The sequence below is a fragment of the Arvicanthis niloticus genome, chromosome 6 (genome assembly GCF_011762505.2).
Source record: "Arvicanthis niloticus isolate mArvNil1 chromosome 6, mArvNil1.pat.X, whole genome shotgun sequence".
NCBI classification, from domain to species: domain Eukaryota; kingdom Metazoa; phylum Chordata; class Mammalia; order Rodentia; family Muridae; genus Arvicanthis; species Arvicanthis niloticus.
The window spans coordinates 22033717-22053525 of NC_047663.1; the positions used below are offsets into that span (position 1 = coordinate 22033717).

Here is a 19809-nt window from a genome sequence, read left to right on the forward strand (position 1 = left end):
TTCACAAGACTTTCCCAAGAAAAGTCTGAGGCAGGAGAATTGAGGCCAGGCTAGTGGCCTCAATTCTATAACATAGTGAATTTTAAGCTAGCCTGTACTACAGAGTGAGACCCTCTTTCAAAAACAAAACAAAACTGGAGGGGAGGGGGGTTGGAGAGATGGCTCAGTGTTTGAGAGCACAGGTTGCTTTTCCAGAGTTCTTTTCCCAGTTCACAGTCATCTGGAATTCCAGTTCCAGGGGATCTGATGTCCTCTTCTGGCCTCTGTGGGAAACATGCATGCAAGTGGTGCACAGATGTACAAGCAAGCAAAACAGCCATTCACACAAACAAAACCATATGTCTGTGTGTATAGACATACATACATATGTGTGAGAATGTGTAAACTGTCTCTGTCTTCTGTGTAAAAAAAGGTTTGTGTTTGGGTTCCTAGCATCCACATGAAGGTCTGGTATGGTGGCACCTGTCTGTAAACCCCAGGGCTGAGGAGTACAGTGGAGTTAGGTGGATGTCTGGGGGCTCACTGGCCAGACAGTCTAGTCAAAGTGCTAAACCCTAGATTCAATGAGAGACCTTGTCTCAAAAAAAAAATCTGATGTTGACCACCGATTTCTGCCCAGAGACATAGACACATTCATACACCATATACAAAAAATATTAAAAATAAATATTTTTTAAAAGGTAAAGTCAATAGGATTGACAATTTCTGGATGGTGGAGGAGAATGGAGAACATCAAGAACAATTTTGAGACGAGCCCATGAGTCCCCATCTCCTTTTAGCCTGTCTCCCAGTCTAAAAGCACAGAAATGGCTACTGCCTTCCTTCCCTAGCTCTCACCCCTTATCTCAGTTCATTCAGGACTGAGAGCAAGCTTCCAAAGTATCCATTTTTCTGGGGAGCACACGGTCCATGAGCTGAAAAGCACAGGTGAAATGGTGAAGACCAACATCGATCCTTTCAGACTCTGGGATAACGGATGTTTTGGGGCGCGCGCGTGGTGTGTGTGTGTGTGTGTGTGTGTGTGTGTGTGAGTGTGTGCGTGCGTGTGTACACGGGGGTCTTGACGAGTCGTCACAACGAAACATTTAAGCAGGATCCTCTCCGAAGATGCTCTTTTTGGAATGTTTGAAGAACAAGTGCTTGCTTGGACTGTAGGGCTTGCAAATTAGGGTTGGAGATAAAGAACAAGCGAACGCACTAAGATGGAAGACGTCCAGGGGCGAGTGCGGGAGTGTGAGCGCGAGGACCTGTGGATGACACGCAACACGTTGAAAGCCATATCAGAGTTTGGATTTCTCGCTTAATCCACCTGAGAAGACACAGGCGTACTGCCTCCATTCTCAGGTCACCTCGGTCTGTATTCAATGTTGGGTAGGAAAACAGAAAAAGCCCCTGGAAGCTGGGGTGGCGGGAGCGCGCGCGGGGGTGAAGCGGGGGGGGGGGGGGGGCTTGTTTCTAGGCAGAAGCTACGGGTCCCTCTACTCAAGTCCAAGGAATCCGCGGCTTTGGACAGAACCATTCTCAGAAGATGGAAGGGACGAGAAACCTATCACCGTGAACTCGATCCCACAGAATGAGCTAGGCACTGGTTCATCTCCTTCTTTCTTCTTCCTTTATTTACTTCCTATTCCGTCACCGCTGGCTGCTTTCTTGCACGATCCTGAGTCCTCGGCACCACTAATTGATCAACGGTCACCCCCAGCGCCACGCGTGGTACAACCCTGTGGAACCCGCTCCGAGCGCAGGTTATAAAGGTTCGGCTGCGGCAGCGGACTGCGGAGTCAAGATGCGCCCGAAGGAGCAAGTGCAGAGCAGTGCGGGAGACGAGACCGGGTCGGGGGACCCAGCAGCAGGCACCCCCATGACCCAGCCTGCAGCGGGTCCCGCTCCGGAGCCCTCGGCGGAGCCCAAACCTGCTCCAGCGCAGAAAACCCGGTCGGGACAGAAATCAGGATCTCGAACCAAGACAGGAAGCTTTTGTCGGTCCATGATCATTGGCGATTCGGACGCACCATGGACCCGCTACGTATTCCAGGGGCCTTATGGTCCCCGGGCCACTGGCCTGGGTACTGGAAAGGCCGAGGGAATCTGGAAGACACCAGCCGCGTACATCGGCCGGAGGCCCGGCGTGTCCGGCCCTGAGCGCGCGGCGTTTATTCGAGAGCTGCAGGAAGGTAAACTGAGTCTCAGGGATCCTGCACTGGGCACTAGTGCAGGTAGGAGGGGGCCCACCTACTCAGGCGCCCCGCCCCCTGTGGCTCTCAGTTCCACCTTTCCACCACCCCCGGGAGACCACAGTCTGCAGCCTGTTTGGTTTTCCTCTCCCCATCTTTCCCCGCCCTTTTCGGTTCCCCGATTATTGTGGGTGCGTCAGGTCCAGTGCTCTCTCGCGCTTCCCGCACCCCTCTTCGCGCCTGTTGCTGTGGCAGATCTGCGCACTCTCAATGCCCCCTCCCCGTCTACCGCAGAGCCAGCATAGGGGCGGGGGCTGCGGGTGAGCTGTCGGCTGCGCTTTGAGCCTGCGCTAGCCCACAGAACCTGTTAGCGTGGGTGGGTGGAGGTAGGGGGAGCCTTTGACCACTACTTGGCCGCAGGAGTCTGGAACGCGCTTTCCCAAAGCTGGAAGGAAGCGGGAGGAGTGGGCGGGGCACTGGGCTTCTGTCCCTCCTCTTCTGGGCGGGGGCAATTTTAGGCTCAGGTCCCCGCTTCTGATGCTGAAGAAATCTCTTGGCCCTCCTGTCACATGCAACAGGTTTAGGATGGGTGACTGCATCTGTTTTTATGATCGAGGAGGCTCCAGTGAGCTGGTTAAGATGCCTATTGGGTCAGGCATGAAGAGTCCAGTATTTCCTCCGACTTCTTATCTCGAGGGACCAGAGACCCAGGGCTCTTGAGAGTCCAGTTACTGAGCCCGGAGGATGGTTTTGCCCTTACAGCACCCAGGCCCCTCCTGAGAAAGCAGGAGTGGGGAGATCCGGAGCTGTGGAGAGGGTGTTAGGGTCAGATGGAGCGGCACAGTCTCATAACCTTTGTTGTGACGGATGTAGTGGGCAGTGGACAGCCTCAGCTCCTTTCCCCGACCCACTCACCCCGTTTCTCCTGCAGCACTGTGTCCTAATCCACCACCCACGAAGAAGATCACCGAAGATGATGTCAAAGTGATGCTGTATTTGCTGGAAGAGGTGGGTATTGCCTCCCTCACTCAACCAGTCCTCATTTTAACTCTGCCCTACAGGACTTAAGGCTTTTGTCTGTTTTCTGCTTGCCTGGGGGCCAACTTGAGGGCCCCTTTCCTGGAAGGCAAGTAGATTTCAGAGGACCAATCTGGGATGATCTTATTTTTTTTCTCATGATGAGAAACTGAGTCAGACCCCAGAGTTGGTTAGTAGCCTTTGGTTTGGTACTTGGACGACTGGGTGCTGGGGAAACATTCTTCTTGTGGCTTAGCTCTGGTTTCTCTCTCCAGGTTTTTTTTTTTTGGGGGGGGGGAGGGGTCCCACAAACTGGGGAATATTGGAATGGTTGGCTCTCCTTTTGCAGAAAGAACGGGACCTGAACACAGCCGCTCGAATCGGCCAGTCCCTGGTGAAACAGAACAGTGTCTTGATGGAGGAAAACAATAAACTGGAAACCATGCTGGGCTCAGCCAGGGAGGAGGTATCTGGGTTCCTAGGGACCAAGAGGGAGGGTTCAGTGTGTTTTCTCCCCAAACTAGCACCTGTTCTGCCTCTCTGTGCTCACCTGTCCGTGGTGGCTTCTCTCTCCTACCCTAGATTTTACATCTCCGGAAGCAGGTGAACCTTCGAGATGACCTCCTTCAGCTCTACTCGGACTCTGATGATGATGAGGAGGAGGAGGAAGAGGAGGAAGAAGAGGAAGAGGGCGAAGAGGAGGAAGGAGAAGGGCAGAGGGATCAAGATCAGCAGCATGACCATCCCTATGGTGCCCCCAAGCCGTACGTGTTCTGTGTTCTGCCTTTGTGCCTGGATCTCTGAGCCTCAGTGACTAAGTTGTAAATGGGCATGAGCAGTTAGCTTGCAGACATTCCCACAGCTGGGGAAGCTTGGGGCCTGGGATCCTCCACCCCTTACAGTTTGACACGTGTCGCCTCCTTGCCAGGCCCCCTAAGGCTGAGACAGGGCACCACTGCCCACAGCTGGAAGCCCTGCAGCAGAAGCTGAGGCTGCTGGAGGAAGAGAATGACCACCTGCGAGAGGAGGTGAGGGCAGGGAGGAGGGCGTGCCCTTGTGCAGGGGATGGTGACAGCCTTACCTCTTCCCTTTTTCCCTTCCTCCAGGCCTCCCACCTTGACAACCTGGAAGACGAAGAGCAGATGCTCATTCTGGAATGTGTGGAGCAGTTTTGTACGTGACACTGTAATTCGGGATAGGGCGCTGTCCCAAGAGATGATAGGAAGAACTCAGGGTTTGGAGCCTGGAGATCTGAGCTGAGGCCCTGGCTCTGGGACCTTGTAGTTGTATTAGCACAGACAAATTCCTTGGCTTCTCTGAACCTCCATCTTTAGAATGAGGACTGATAACAACAGCCTGCTCCTCATGTTCTCCGGGTTTATGAGGGTCAGGAGAAGCACCATTGTTGAGCATGGTGACACACACCTGTAATTTCAGCACTCAGGAGTCAGGGACAGGAGGGTTAGGTGTTGAAGACCACCTATATGAGACTCTGGAGAGAGGGGGTGGGCAGGGAGAGCTGAGGAAGTGCTTTGTGCAAAGTGTAGAAGCTGCAGAAGCCATAAAGGTCATTGAAGTCTGTCTATTGTTTGGGACAGTACAAGCTGGGAGGGTCGACATGACAGTGAGGAGCTGTCAGAGCCTGGTCATTTAGGGCTGGGGCAGTTCACAGTCACATCCTGGGTCAGTCCCTCCAGCCTACCTGCTGAGATGCAGATTCAAAGGGATAGTGTTTAGCTTATGCTCTCTCCGAAGCTCATCTCTGTCCTTCCTTCCCCTGCAAGCCATAGCAGACAGCTCTTAGTGTCTCTAGCCCATGATGCCTCATAAAGTGTAATGGGGTCTCTGCCCATTCAGGTCCTTTTTCCTACAGCCGGGGTGGGTTTTCTGAAACCAAATGTGGCTCCATCACTAATGTGACAAAAATTCCAAAATGGCTTCCCATTGGTCCAAGGATAACTTCAACCCCTTCCCCCACCTCGGTGATCTGGTCCCTGCTCACTGTCCTGCCCTCACCCCCCTCACTGCCCATACTCTGCATGTGGTGGGGCTTACATAGCCAGTGGCTCCTTCCAGAATCCCTCTCAGACTTTGCAGCTCTGAGTTAGTCAGAGCTCCACCTGTGAGATCCTTCCTTTCCCTCCACCTCGCCCCTCATACTATTTGGGATTATGAGTTCCTCTATTTTTACTGTACTGGAGCTCAGTATGGACAGTGGTCAGGCCTTACTAAGACATTCCCCACCCCTGCTCTGTGTCAATAAGTGGTTCTTGAAAAAGGAGACCCGCGGGGCAGTGGTGGCACATGGGTGGCACACGCCTTTAATCCCAACACTTGGGAGGCAGAGGCAGGTGGATCTCTGAGTTCGAGGCCAGCCTGGTCTGCAGAGTGAGTTCCAGGACAGCCAGGGCTATACAGAGAAACCCTGTCTCGAAAAATAAAAAAACCCAAAACAACAAAAAAATAAAATAAAACAAAAAAAAGAAGAAGAAAAAAAGAAAGAAAGAAAAAAGAAAAAGAAAGAAAAAGGAGACTCAGGGGAAGAATGCCAAAGTCCTGAGGGAGCCCTGAGGGGTGGCGGGACCAAGGCCCAGAGCCATGGCTGATATGTGCTTGTCCTGTAGCTGAAGCCAGCCAGCAGATGGCAGAGCTGTCGGAGGTGCTGGTGCTGAGGCTGGAAGGCTATGAGAGGCAGCAGAAGGAGATCACTCAGCTGCAGGCCGAGATCACCAAGCTTCAACAGCGTTGTCAGTCTGTAAGCTGCTCTGCCAGCCCCAAAAGCCCTTCCCTGTGTAGGCATCAGAGTTGGCAGAGATAACCGGAGAGCTATTCATCCTGCCCAGCCATGTCCTTAACCAAGTCCACACAGAGAGAATCCCACACACTCCCCAAACCAGGCCGATGACCCATACCTTATGACTCCCATTCCTTGTGACTTTATTTTAAAGGGACTCCCAGAGACTCTGATATGGGAAGACTGTTGGGGCAGGAGGTATAGGAGTGGGAGGCCTTGGGGGGGGGGGTGTCTCACACTTCATGGTTTCTTCCAGTATGGGGCCCAGACAGAGAAACTGCAGCAGCTGCTGGCCTCAGAGAAGGGAATCCACTCAGAGGTGAGGTTCCATGATTCCCTGGCCCAGATCTGGAATGCAGGCCCTGGGGACTACTTGGCTCTCCAAAGAAGACAAACAACTTGGAAGCAGAGCCTTTCTACCCGCCCTGCCCCGAACCCCCAACCCTGACTGGCCAGTGGCCCAGCAGATATTTGCTCATTTGAGGCCTGAATAGGGTAGAGACCCGGAGCTTGTCCAGGGTCACCCAGAATCTCACTGTTTGGATCTGGAGCTGGGGTCTTTGCTTGTGCCTCTTCGAGAGTAAGCGAAGTACCTGATTGGAGTCTCTGATCCCAGCAGAGCCTGCGAGCTGGCTCCCACATGCAGGATTATGGGAGCAGGCCTCGTGAACGCCAGGAGGACCGGAAGAGCCATCGTCAGCGCTCCCCAGTGCCTACAGGCTCTGTCACCCACTATGGATACAGTGTGCCTCTGGTGAGGGCGCTCTTTTACCTTGGTGTGCCCTGGGTTTCAGCCCTGCTTGGCTGATTTCTGCCCTCAGATTATTTTTTTCTGTGAGTGTGGGGGTGGAATGTCTCCCCTCTTTGCTGTAGGATGCACTTCCAAGTTTCCCAGAGACACTGGCTGAGGAGCTCCGAACATCTCTGAGGAAGTTCATCACTGATCCTGCGTATTTCATGGAGAGGTGCGTAACTGGGATCCTTGGGCTTGCCTGGTTCACTTTGGTCCACCACAGTGCCAACTACCTTCTCTGAGTGAGGCATGGTTGACCCTAATGTTCTGACCTCCATTGCTTTCCCTGGCATCCTTCCTGCCTCCTTATCCTGCCTCACTCATGCTGCCTAGCTCTGTGGACTCTGCATGGGGATTGGTCATTTCTACCTGAGACTTTTTTTTTCTTTTCTTCCTTCTTTCCTTCCTTCCTTTCTTTTTTTGAGACTGGGTTTCTCTGTATAACCCTGGCTGTCCTAGAACTCACTCTGTAGACCAGGCTGGCCTTGAACTTAGAGATCTACCTGCCTCTGCCTTCCCAGGACTGCTGCCACCATGCCTGGCTCCCTGTGACTTTTCATTATGTTTATGCCCCAGGGAATTTGCAGTTTGAGCTTCCTCAGTACACCGAAGGTTCTGTTCTCTGTTAAGGATTTAATAAGATGGTTGTGGGGGAGACATCAAACCTGGGGTAACCTAAGGGCTCCCCATCATCTGTCTCCACATTTCAGCAGCCGGACAACCACTTGTCGCTGGTTCAGTGACTGGAACACTCTGAGAAATCTGTGTTCTTGGGGGCTGCTCGTCTGCTCGCTGTTTTGGGGATGGCTGTGCCCTCTCCATTCAGATCTCGCCTCCTAGGTGGCTATTTGGTTTACGCCTGCTCCATGTTAATGGAGTGTAAGGCTTTTCTTTTCTTCACCTGATTGATCTGAGAGGTGAACAGCCCAGCTGTTAGGAACACCTGGGACCCAGTCCCAGTTTGGCTCCTTTGTGTCCTTTGGGCAAGTCATCTGACCCATCTGAGCCTTACTATAATGGATTTGTTTCTATGACAACTGGCTTTGGGATGAAATATCCCAATTGCTCTTCTCTGACTGGAGGGTGGAAAGTGGAGAAGAAGGAACCTCTTTGGTATTGATAACCCTCATGCTGGGGGAATGGGCTGGGTTTTGGAAACCCTGAAGATGATTCTCTCTCCCCTCACTCCTAGCTGGGACAGCTGGGGTCGGGGGACGTGCTGTCTGGGTCTGTGGAGTGGCATGTGTGGAAAGACCTCACCGTCTCTTTGCCTAGATGTGACACTCAGTGCAGGGAGGAGCGAAAGAAGGAGCAGGGGGCGATGCCACGCCCACCGGCGCAAGATCTCAAGCCACCCGAGGATTTTGAGGCTCCAGAGGAGCTGGTTCCTGAGGAGGAGCTGGGGGCCATAGAAGAGGTGGGGACGGCTGAGGATGGGCTGGCAGAAGAGACAGAGCAGGCATCTGAGGAGACCGAGGCCTGGGAGGAGGTGGAACCGGAGGTGGATGAGACCACAAGGATGAGTGTGGTGGTCTCTGCCCTGGAGGCCAGTGGCCTGGGCCCTTCACACCTGGACATGAAGTCCGTCCTCCAGCAACTGTCCAGCTGGCAGGACGCCCATTCAAAGCGGCAGCAGAAGCAGAAGGTGGCCCCGAAAGGTGAGTGTGCCCGCAGAGGACACCCTCCTGCCAGTGGGACAAGCTTTCGGTCATCAACTCTATGAGAGGTGACAGTGGTGAGACCCCCCCCCTCCCCCAAGCGCTCACTTACCTCAACTTGGTCCTACTCAATGTGCTGATTTGCATGGACTTTGCATACTATTTACATAGTTGCCTCTAGTCCCCCTTGGCTAGAACAGCTGCCTCAGTGTTTGTTTATACAAAATTTGCTGTCCATCCACCTTCTTCCTTGGGGGCTGAACTGGGAATCAGGGTTGGGCTATACATCCCTCTGTACCTCAACTTTCTATCTCTGTCCTATCCTTCATCCTTAATTTCTCTACCTCCAAGACTCCCCAACCCGGCAGCGGCAAACAAACATGGGGGGCGGGATCATGGAGCAGCAGCCCAGAGTGCCAACCCAGGACTCTCAGAGGCTGGAGAAGGACAGGGCCAGTCATTCTTCCAGTGCCAGGGAGGAAGAGGGGCCTTCTGGGGCCACCTAGGCCTGGAACAAAGGCCTCTTCCAGCAAGGGCCACAGTTGGACCAATCCCCCGCCCCGGGTGAGTGTGGGACTCCTGCAGGGTGGTAGGGGTGGTTCAGGGTCTCCTCTGCCTATCTAGAAACCCCAGCTTTTGGGAGTTACGTGCTCTGAGGGCAGGCCTTTTAGGCCCTCCCTATGAGGAGCAGTCCGTGAAATCAGATGATTTAGCATTTGATCTTTTTTTGTGTTAGCTCCTTTCGTCTTCATGGCCCTGTGGGTGGGTAGATGTGATTGTGCACCATTTATTAGAAGAGGAACCTGAAGTTCAGAGATCTGAGATGACTTGGCCAAGGTCATACAGCTAGGAGCAGATCTGAGCTGGTGTCTATGAGTACTGAACCCCTGGCCTGGTCTCACTGCTGCCCACACCTCCTGCTCCCATTCCTGTGCTCCACCTGAAGTTTTGGCAGCCTCCTTCGTGTCGTGCTGATGCCCTTCCCCCCCCCCCTTTTTTTTTTGGCACCAGTGGGTGGAACATCACTGGATGCAGCACAGTAAGATCAGTCAGGTTGTGAGCTGAGTCAGCACTTCTGTGGCTGACCACAGGAGACCTGAGTAAGGGCCAGTGGTGGTTTTCTGTCGTCTCCTGACAGGGATGACTGGGTTTGAATGTGGTCTGGCTCCTGGTTCACATCCACCCCCTTCTCTTCCTGGCTTTGCTGTTTCCCAGCAGCCTGAAGAAGCCTCACGGACAGCTTGAGACCCCTCCTTCTACTTACTGCCTGGCCAAGTACCAGCCTTCCTTTCTTTCCTCTGAAATTACTCCCCTCATGTCTGCCAGAAGTTTTTCCTCTGTCCTCATAGACCTGCCTCCTCTTGTAGGACAGGCTGAAAGAACCCTGGTCCCTCATTCTGAAACTGGGGCCAAAGCTGTGGCTCCTGGAGCCCCAGGAGTGGAAGCAACCTGTGGGCAGATTGGCTGGCTACTAGACCCAGCTCTGAGATGGGTATGAATGGGCATGTCCCTAGGGTAGGCAGTTACTGGGGGGAATCCTCTCTATCCCTTGAACCTTTCATGTAAAGGGACTTCCCCAGTCCTTGTTGGCTTTTGGAACCTGGTCCTTTTTGATGTTTTTTACCTTTCTCTGTTTCTATCACTGTGTGTAATGTAAAGTGTATCTGAGTGAGGGTTGTGTCCCTCTGCCCAGTGCTGTCTCTGTCGCCTGTGACCTGTGAGTTTCCTTCTAGAGTTCTACCGGTCTCCACATCTGTGCTCGCACAGAGCTATGGCCTCAGCGCCTGCCCTGCTTCTGCAGCGCTTTATAGTCTTGTAGCTCGTCAGCCTTTCTATTGATGTATGTGACAGTGTGGGAAATAAAGAACTTGTGAGATACCTGCCCTGTCTCAGTTGTGTTCCTTAGGGATTGTGGTGTGTGTGTGTGTGTGTGTGTGTGTGTGTGTGTGTGTACTGTTTGGGGACAGAGCTGCAGAGAGATGATTGATTGATACTGGGTGACATGCCAATGACTTTGTATTAAGTATAAATGCATATGACCCATGACTATGAGGTGTTAGGTGACATTCTATGTATGCATTTGAAGGTGGTAAAACAGAGACTCAGACAGGTTCAGTGATCCGGAGTTCAAGGCCTGTTTGGTCTCTATAGCCAGATCTTATTATCTCAAGCAAAAAGCAACCTCAAAAGAAGACAAGCAGAGATATGGTCCAGTGGGTAAGAGTGCTTGCTGGGTAAGCCTGAGTACTTGAATTCCCAGCACCATGGAATGTGGAAACAGGAAGCTTGCTGGGGCTTTTGGGCTAGGAGCCTAGTTCAAGGTTTACTGAGAGGCTCTGTCTCACAGGCATAAAGCAGAGACTGTAAATCAGGACACGTAGATTCCTCCTCTGGCCTCTGAGCATATGGATGGGTGTATGCACCTGTATATGTATACATATGTATACATAAATAAGTGTAATTATTTGTTGGGTATGGTAGGTAAATGCCTTTAATCCCGCCACTTGGGAGGCAGAGGCAGGAGGATCTTGAGGTGGAGGTCTGCCTGGTCTCCATAACAAGTTCTAGGCCAGCCAGATCCATACAATGAGACTTTGCCACAAAGACACAAAAACAAAAAGGTAACCAGAGGACAGATGGTATAGAATGGCATAGGCTGTGCTTGTAAATCCAGAACTCTAAATGATACTTGTGATGTCTTTTTTCTAGTACTCTGCATTCTCCCTGAGAGCCCTCTGGCTGGTCCACCTTCCTGGTGGGATAACCTGAATCTTCTCTCCTGAGCAAAATGAATCTTGGTCTACCATCTTCCTTTGTCAGGCCAGGTGGTTTGCATTCCCTACTTAGGAGACTGAGAGCATGGAGTCCCCCACCCCCAAAGGTCTCTGAGTCCTAGACATGATCCCTTTTGACCTCCAACATGAAGCTTTCTCTCATGGAAAACAGAAACAGTAACCTGTAGGCTTAGCTCTTTCTAAACTTGCTTTATTTGGGGTTCTAGAATGCTTCAACCTCCCTTCTAGCCCACTAACCAGAGGTAGGGAAAGAAGAAAGCTTATAGAAAATGGGGGTTGTGGAACTGTTTAGAAGTAGTTCTTTGGGGCGATTCTACTCTTCGTTGTCAGGACAACAGCAGTCCAGTCCAATAGCAAACACCAAACATGAATCAGTAGCAGCAGCTCAATCCAGCAGAAACTGCAAGGTTCTGCAGAGTGGGTATGAGTCAGCAGAAATGGCAACTATCAGCCAGTGAGGTATGAGAAGTTCTTTGGTGCTTTTCTCTCTACAAAATGGAGACCAGCAAAGACCAGCGAAGCATTGCAAGGCGTAACACTGCAAGAGCATCCTTTCACTATCTGTGTGGCTCTACTTACATTCGTTCAAACATCTCACACCCTCACAAGTATCTGCTGCAGCCAGACATCCTCTCGTGTGTCTGTTTCAGTAAAACACCCTCTCACTAGACAGCTTTCAGAAAAACATCCCATGACACGACTGAGTTTCCAAAGAAATCAGAAATTTCCACTTCAGTAACCTCTGGTAGTCACTAACTTTTTCTTTGGCCTGCAGATAGGAAGACCCAAACATGGTCAAGAAGCAGCTGCGGTGCTAGGGATTGGACCCAGGACCTCACACATGCTTACAAAATGCCCAAGCATGGAGCTACACCCCTAGTCCTATTGTTGGCTTCAGGGTAGAAGCCAAGAAAACTCACTTCAGATACAGAAGCTTAAATATGAGACCTTTATTTTCTGAGCAGTCAGGGAGTGACCAGTTGAGGATCTGAACTGTGACCCTGAGGGGAAGCTGTATTGCATTTTAAAAGAATGGGAACACAAAGCCAGGAGGGAGCTGGGGGGTGCTGCGGTGTTATCCAATTGTATTTTGACAATATGGGTTCATCAAGGCAGTACCTGTTGGAGACAGGGCTGTCTCCAGGGCACCTGGCTTCAAGGTCCTTAATTCATTCTCCTAGATGTTAGGTCCAGAGCTCAGAGTGATAGGGGATAAAGGCCAGCCCCACATAGTTAAACAGGGCACAACAGGCAGTTGGTTATATATTATAATGTATGCACCCTAGTTTAAATAACAGCAATTTCTATATTCTTTACTGGCTAACAGACAAAACATTTGGAGGTGTGGGGTAGGCGTTTGTTCCTAGGCCTGGGAACATGAACTTGTTTGACCCTGCCAGCAAGATGAGGAAGTTGTCTCTGAGATGGCTGGACTCAGACAACTGTTTATAACAGAAGCTATTCAGCTATAGGGAAGTCCCTGGCTTCCCTAGGGCTTGGGACCTTGAATTTAGTTTCTGAAAATGAAATGGCAGTACTTAGAATAAGTTTCTTTTGCTTGTTCCCAACACTGTAATTTTTTTTGGGGGGGGGGGGGGGCTAGAGAGATGGCTCAGCGGTTAAGAGCACTGACTGCTCTTCCAGAGGTCCTGAGTTCAATTCCCAGCAAGTACATGGTGGCTCACAGCCATCTATAATGGGATAGAATGCACTCTTCTAGTGTGTCTGAAGACAGCTGCAATGTACTCATATAAATAAAAAATAAATCTTAAAAAAAAAAAAACAACTTTTTTTTTTTTTTGACACAGAGTCTCTTATATCCCAGGCTAGATTCAAACTCCATATATAGTCAAACATGTCCTCCAACTTTTGATTCTCATGCCTCTATCTTCCCAGTGCCGGAACTATAAGTGTATACCACTATGTCCACTTTGGGCTGGTGGGGACTGAAGCTAGGGCTCTGTGCATATTAGGTAAGCACTCTACCAACTGAGTTACATTGCCCCGTTTCAGTTAACTTTTTCTAAGAAAAAAATGTGACACAATGTCTATTCATTCCAGACAAGGGACAAAGTGGTAATACCACTGAAGTCTGATTTAGTGAACCCATGTGTTTACTGGGGTTATTTATAAGAGTTTAGATTAGGGGCTACTTATAGAAACAGAGAGGACTCAGGGTAGCTGCATCACTGAAAACCCATCCAAGTACGATGACTCATGAGAACTGGGACCCTGAAATTTACTGAACAACTTGGAGGCAGCTCAACAGGTCAGAGCGGTCTTCTAGGCAGCTTAGCAGGACAGCTGGAACCTCTTCTAGCCTCAGCTGGTCTGTGTCTCCTTAGAAGTCCAAACTGGTTAGAGAGGCCTTGTATATCTGGTCAGTTTCAGGAGCTTCCTGATGCTTATCAGTTGCTTACTTCCTGAGGTTTTTTTTTTTTCTGGTCTGTCTTTCTTTCTTTCTTTCTTTCTTTCTTTCTTTCTTTCTTTCTTTCTCTCTTTCTTTCTTTCTTTCTTTCTTTCTTTTTCTTCTGGTTTTTCGAGACAGGGTTTCTCTGTGTAGCCCTGGCTGTCCTGGAACTCCCTCTGTAGACCAGGCTGGCCTCCAACTCAGAAATCTGCCTGCCTCTGACTCCCAAGTGCTAGGATTAAAGGCGTGTCTTTTTGTTTGCTTTTTATTTTTTTTTTATTTTTTTTTTGTTCTTTAAAGATTTATTTATTTATTTTATGTGTATGAGTAAACTGTTGCTGTCTTCAGACACACCAGAAATGGGTATCAGATCCCATTACACGTGGTTGCTGGGCATCAAACTCAGGACCTCTGGAAGAGCAGCCAATACTCTTAACTGCTGAGCCATCTCTCCAGTCCTGTTTTGTTTGTTTTGTTTTTTGTTTTTTGTTTTTTGTTTTTTGTTTTTTGTTTTTGTTTTTGTTTTTGTTTTGAGAGAGAGAGCATTTCTCTATGTAGCCCTTGTTGTCCTGGAACTCGCTCTGTAGACCAGACTGGCCTCAAACTCACAGAGATTCTCCTGCCTCTGCCTCCCATGTGCTGAGATTAAAGGCGTGCACCACCATGCCCATTGACATTCTGAGTCTTCTGTTTCTCTCCAAGATGGGCTATATCAACTTTGAGGAAATCACTATACTACAGGTCCATGATGACCTCTGTATCTACCACCATGGTCTTGATCACTCTATTCATGGCCCCATGACACAATGATTGAGCTGCTAGAAACTGGCCGACCTCCCTCAGATCCTATTCACTGAAAGGTCTTCAGAGCCTTTCTGCAGCAACGCTCTTGGATGGACACTGTTGTGGGTCATAGAGGTCCATATGATCTGTGTTCTCTCTCTGAATCCACCTGCCTGGCCTTTCCCCAAGAAGTCTGTGTCTCTGATTTCCTTCTTTTTTTAGGGAATGGAGCCTTGATATGTAGTCTAGGCTAACACTGAACTTTCAGCCCTCTTGTCTCAGCCTTCCAAGGGCCAGAATAGTGAGTGAATTTCTCTCTCTCTCTCTCTCTCTCTCTCTCTCTCTCTCTATATATATATATATATATATATATATATATATATATATGTGTGTGTGTGTGTGTGTGTGTGTGTGTGTGTGTGTGTATTTTTTTTTTTTGAGAGCAAGTTCCAGAACAGCCAGGGCTGCTACATAGAGAAACTCTGTCTTGAAAAACAACAACACCTCATGCTATGTGTGTGCCTGGTCCCTAAAGAGACCAGAAGAAGTCACTGGATCCCTGGGAACTAGAGTTACAGACAGTTATAAGCTTCCATGTGGATGCTGGGAATGGAAGCAGGGTCTTTTGCAAGAACAGCCAGTGCTCTTAACTTCAGAGCCATCTCCCCAGCCTTCTCTTCTTTTCCTTTTGAGATAGGATCTCATTTGCCCAGGCTGACATTGAACACACTGTGTAACAGTTGTGGTTCTGAACTCCTGAGTCTTCTGACTCCACCTTGCAGGCACTAGAATTCCTGGCTTTATGAACTGTTCTTACAGTCAAATGTGGTGGTCCCTGTCTGTCCTGCTAGAATTACAGCACTCAGGAGGCTGAGTTAGGAGGATGGTCTTGAGTTTGAGACTAACTTGGTCTATTTAGCTGGCCACAGAGTTAGACCCTGTCTCAATTAAAAAAAAAAAAAAAAGGAAAGAAAGAAAGAAAGAAAGAAAGAAAAGAAAAGAAAAGAAAGACATGAAAGAAAAGAAAAAGAAAAGGGCCTAGGGTGTAGCTCAGGTGGTAAAGTGCTACCATGAAGCCCAGTCTGAACTTTTTACTCTCACAATCTCCCAAGTGCTGTGATTACAGACACTGGCCATCAGTAACTAGAATTTTTATCTGAGAGTTTCCCTTCCTTCCTTGACTTTTTGCTTCTTAGCTTGCTAAGCCTAAACTATTTTCTATTTTGCCCTATAAGAAAGAGGTTAGCAGCCATGGGGCAGGTATTTCCCTGTACATCTCCTCTCGGGACCATGCAGACAGTCTGACGTCCCTGTCTGGCACAGGTACTTTGACACTGATTTCAGACATGTCCTGTTTGAACCTGTACTGCGGTCTGTTGGGGCTGGAGAACTCTTTCTGATCCTACTCTCTGACAGATGGAAAAAGCGTTTCATCAGCTCGGCATGTATCAGAGGTTGTGATACCCTGGTAATGTCAGTATGTCTTTCTGTATCCAGGACTGCTTTTGCTGTTGTTTGCAGTAATTCCCAGGATGGCAATGGTCCATCTTTGTCTATGAAGAACCCAGGTCTGGGCTGTATAATAGCGCAATTCACTCCTGTCTCTCTTAAGTGTTTTTTTCAAGACAGGGTTTCTCTGTGCAGCCCTGGCTGTAGTGGAACTTGCTCTGTAGACCAGACTGGCCTTGAACTCAAAGATTCGCCTGCCTCTGCCTCCTACCAACACTGGGTCCCCCTTTAGTCTTTAAGGATGAGTCTCTGCTATCTGCTACTTCACCTAACATGTGATATTGGGAGCAATAGGGCGACTTCAGGGACTTGCACTTTGTTTTTCTACTATGATGATTCTTATTCCTCACCACAGGGAATTAAGATGGAGGCTCCAGGCCGGGCGGTGGTGGCACACGCCTTTAATCCCAGCACTTGGGAGGCAGAGACAGGCAGATTTCTGAGTTTGAGGCCAGCCTGGTCTACAGAGTGAGTTCCAGGACAGCCAGGACTACACAGAGAAACCCTGTCTCGAAAAAAACAAAAAACAAACAAACAAACAAACAAACAAAAAAGATGGAGGCTCCGCCAGCTGTCATATTTATTTATCCAAATTATACATCCCTAGACTAAGAAATTACAAGGTATGCCTAAGGACTCACTGCACCTGTGGCGAGACACTGGTGTGGAGCTCTACCGGCTTCCCTGTGGCAATTCTCTGTGCCACTCTGACACCATGGCCTTCTCGGTCTTTAGGGTGAGTGTTGGCTCAGGCCCTGCGTTCAATAGCTTAGCTTGGATACTCTGGGTGGGGCTCTTTCTCCAGTGTGCACCCACTCTAATCAGTGGCTGTTTTGGGAATCCAAGCAAAGGATTACAGTTTTCCATTTCAGCAGCTGGCGTTGGCCTTCGGCTCCTCTGTTCTTCATCTCTGATGTACTGAGTCACCATGGTAGAAGCTGCATAGTCAAGCCTGCAGTTGGAAACCCTGCTTGCCTGCTTTGGTTTAGCTTTATCTGTGACAATAAAGTCTACCTTGTTAGAGATGGTAATGCTGCTGCTTCATGCCCATTTGGTGCCCTTGCCATCACCACAGCCAGGCCTACAGTAGCAGCTCCCCCATTAACCGGGGCCTAGGTCTTTGAAGATTTTTAGATGTATTTTATATGTATGAGGGTTTGATCTGCACATATGTAAGGATGCCATGTGTGTGTGTGTGTGTGTGTGTGTGTGTGTGTGTGTGTGTGTGTGGTGCCACCAGAAATCAGAAGAGAGTGTCAGATCCCCTAGAACTGCAATTACAGATAGTCATGATCCAAGGTGTGAGTCCTGGGAATCAAACCCAGGTTCTCTGGAAGAACAGTCTGTACTCTTAACTGCTCATTCATCTCTGGTACTTATGTAATGTGTTGAGAAGGTCTTACTACGCTATAGCCTAGGCTGGCCTTGAATGCAGGGCAATCAATTCTCCTGCCTCATGTTCTGGAGGGTTGAGATTGCAGGTGTGAACCACCATGCTCTGTAACCCTGATCTAATTTCTGTGCAGATCTAATCCCCAATAGCTCAGGATGTGGCTTTTAGAATAGGGTCAATGCAGATGTAATTAATTACGGTAAAGTCATTAGGGTGTGTGCTGTAATCTGTGTGACTGGCATCTTTAGTAAACTCTAACATACAGACACACAAGAGAGAGAGAGAGAGAGAGAGAGAGAGAGAGAGCGAGCAGTTCCTGTAGAGCATTGTTTTGTCCAGGCTACAAGAAGGTTGCATTGACCCTATTCAAAAAAGCCACATCCTGAGCTGTTGGAGATTAGATCTGCACAGAAATTGGAGAGGAACTGGAGAGGGGTTACAGAGCATGGTGGCTCACACCTGCAGTGGAAGACATGAGTACTGGCTTCAGGTGTCCTTGCGAGGATGAAATCTCAAGTCACATGAAGATGCTATGCTGTCCAGGTCTTGAGCCCTCATCCAATCTACTTGCTTAGGTCCGCTGCAGTGGTCTACAACCTCGGAAGTCCACTCCCCTGTGTGGTCACCCGGCTCCTCCTGGAGCATCTCTCTAGTTTACTCAGATTCTGCTAAATTTTGTAGTCAGTGGGTCTTTCTCCCCTATCCAGGACAGTGCTTCCCTACATGCTCAGGTTTGGTCTTAATTCTGATTTAGAAGCCCTGAAGGAGGCAGGTTCAGACCTTGTGAAGACATATCATCTTCTGAAGAGTCTGCCTCTGGGAGGACTTCCCAAGGTCTCTAGTGCAAGGGAGGTTGCTCACCTCCAGGAGGGTAGAGGGACTTCTAGCCCAGAGGATCTAGAGAAGGCTGGCAGTTACAGGCTAGCCTCTCAGCATCCCACCAGAAGTTTCACAGCCCCCCTTCCTTTCCCCTGGGACTTTAGTAGAGAAGACTTGCTTGGGTTCTTGTTTCAGCCCATTATGTTGCTTTGAAGCTAGGATTACAGGCATTTTATCTGGGGGTGGTCCCTAAGAACCACAAGAATTCCAATAGAAGTGTGAGGATTTGAGATTTGGAAGGAGGAAGCCAAAAGAGACTGTTACTTGAGCCAATTATTGCGGTGGAAATTGAATAGCCCTGCTGGAGAAGTCTGGGAGACAGCAGGACATGCCTTAGAGTCCTTTCAAGGGGTGTGAGGCACGGAAACTTATCTTTCAACTCATCTCTGTCCAGTTAGGCCAAAACAATGGTCTATAGCCAGGTTCTTCTAAAAGGGCAGTAAGCACCCTTATCTTCTGGGTGCCTGTCTTAGTCAGGGTTTATATTTCTGCACAAAACATCAAGAAGCAAGTTGAGGAGGAAAGGGTTTATTCAGTTTACACTTCCACATTGCTGTTTCATCACCAAAGGAAGTCAGGACAGGAACTCACACAGGGCAGGAACTTAGAGGCAGGAGCTGATGCAGAGGCCATGGAAGGATGCTGCTTACTGTCTTGCTTTCCCAGGCTTGCTCAGCTTGCTTTCTTATAGAACCCAGGACCACCAGCCCAGGGATGGCACCACACTCAATGGGCGGGGCCCTCCTTCCTTGATTACTAATTGAGAAAATGTCTTACAGCTGGATCTCATGGAGGCATTTCCTCAAGGGAGGCTCCTTTCTCTGTGATAACTCCAGCTTGTGTCAAGTTGACACACAAAACCAGCCAGTACAGTACCCATCCCATGCTTGGTTTTCCATCTGGATGAGAAGGCAGATGTGAGTGGGCAAGAAACCAACTACACATATGAAATTTGTTTGAAGGACGAGGAACCGAAAGGGCAAGTCTGCCAGGGGCACCTCAAGGAGGAAGGGGAGCCTGCCATGTTTGGGCAGAAAGGAGAACATCCCAGGAGCTGGGAATACCAAGGACAAAGGAGCAGGAAAGAACATGATGTGTCTGTGTGAGGAAAGGAAGGGGAAGGAAAAGACTGAATTCCTCAGAGTGGGAAGAAGGCAGCTGAGCTAGCACAGAACTTTAGAATGGAGATGTGGCCTCATTGAAGGTTTAAACCTTCCAATAGTGACACATTTATAATGAATATATGTATACATATACATGAGTATATATATATATATATATATATATATATATATATATATATATATATATTAGATGTTATATGTCTAGGTACATGTGAGTGCATATGTCCAAGGAGGTGAGAAGAAGGGTGGATTCCCTGTAACTGGACTTATAGGCAGCTGTAAGCCACCCGATATGGGTGCTGGGAACTGAACCAGAATCCTCTGAAAGCTCAGGAAGCTTGACTGCTTAACCTCTGACCATCCAGGTGCGCCCAGGTAGACCCTTGATCAGTGCTACTCTCCGGTCTGCCTCTAAGGTGTACTCAGCTCTCCCTCCTGCCTCAACCCCTCTCCAGTCAAGCACATGACATGACTCAGGGA

General features: G+C 49.3%; 1 protein-coding gene across 4 annotated transcripts; it reads left to right on the forward strand.

Annotated features, from left to right (window-relative positions):
• The first annotated feature begins 1721 nt into the window (after nucleotides 1-1721).
• Nucleotides 1722-10317, forward strand: Hap1 (huntingtin associated protein 1). Of its 4 annotated transcripts, none has more exons than XR_004607153.2 (13): nucleotides 1722-2174; nucleotides 3106-3182; nucleotides 3541-3657; nucleotides 3774-3955; nucleotides 4120-4219; nucleotides 4298-4364; nucleotides 5816-5946; nucleotides 6242-6304; nucleotides 6602-6739; nucleotides 6859-6950; nucleotides 8054-8436; nucleotides 8788-9000; nucleotides 9173-9313. XR_004607153.2 is itself a non-coding variant. In XM_034507667.2 (12 exons), the coding sequence occupies exons 1-12, from the start codon at nucleotides 1787-1789 to the stop codon at nucleotides 8940-8942; spliced, it is 1893 nt and encodes a 630-aa protein (XP_034363558.1). In that variant the 5' UTR covers nucleotides 1722-1786; the 3' UTR covers nucleotides 8943-9088. The 4 variants fall into 4 exon arrangements, 2 of the variants coding, with proteins under 2 accessions (XP_034363558.1, XP_034363559.1); XR_004607154.2 differs by having other exon boundaries at nucleotides 1723-2174; nucleotides 6605-6739; nucleotides 9173-10317; XM_034507667.2 differs by lacking the exon at nucleotides 9173-9313 and having other exon boundaries at nucleotides 8788-9088.
• The last annotated feature ends 9492 nt before the right edge of the window (nucleotides 10318-19809 follow it).

Coding starts and splice junctions, on each gene's coding strand:
- Hap1 (XM_034507667.2), top strand. CDS start 1,787: ATGCGCCCGAAGGAGCAAGTGCAGAGCAGTGCGGGAGACGAGACCGGG. Junction 3,956..4,119: donor CCCTATGGTGCCCCCAAGCC/GTACGTGTTCTG, acceptor CCTCCTTGCCAG/GCCCCCTAAGGCTGAGACAG. Junction 5,947..6,241: donor TTCAACAGCGTTGTCAGTCT/GTAAGCTGCTCT, acceptor GGTTTCTTCCAG/TATGGGGCCCAGACAGAGAA.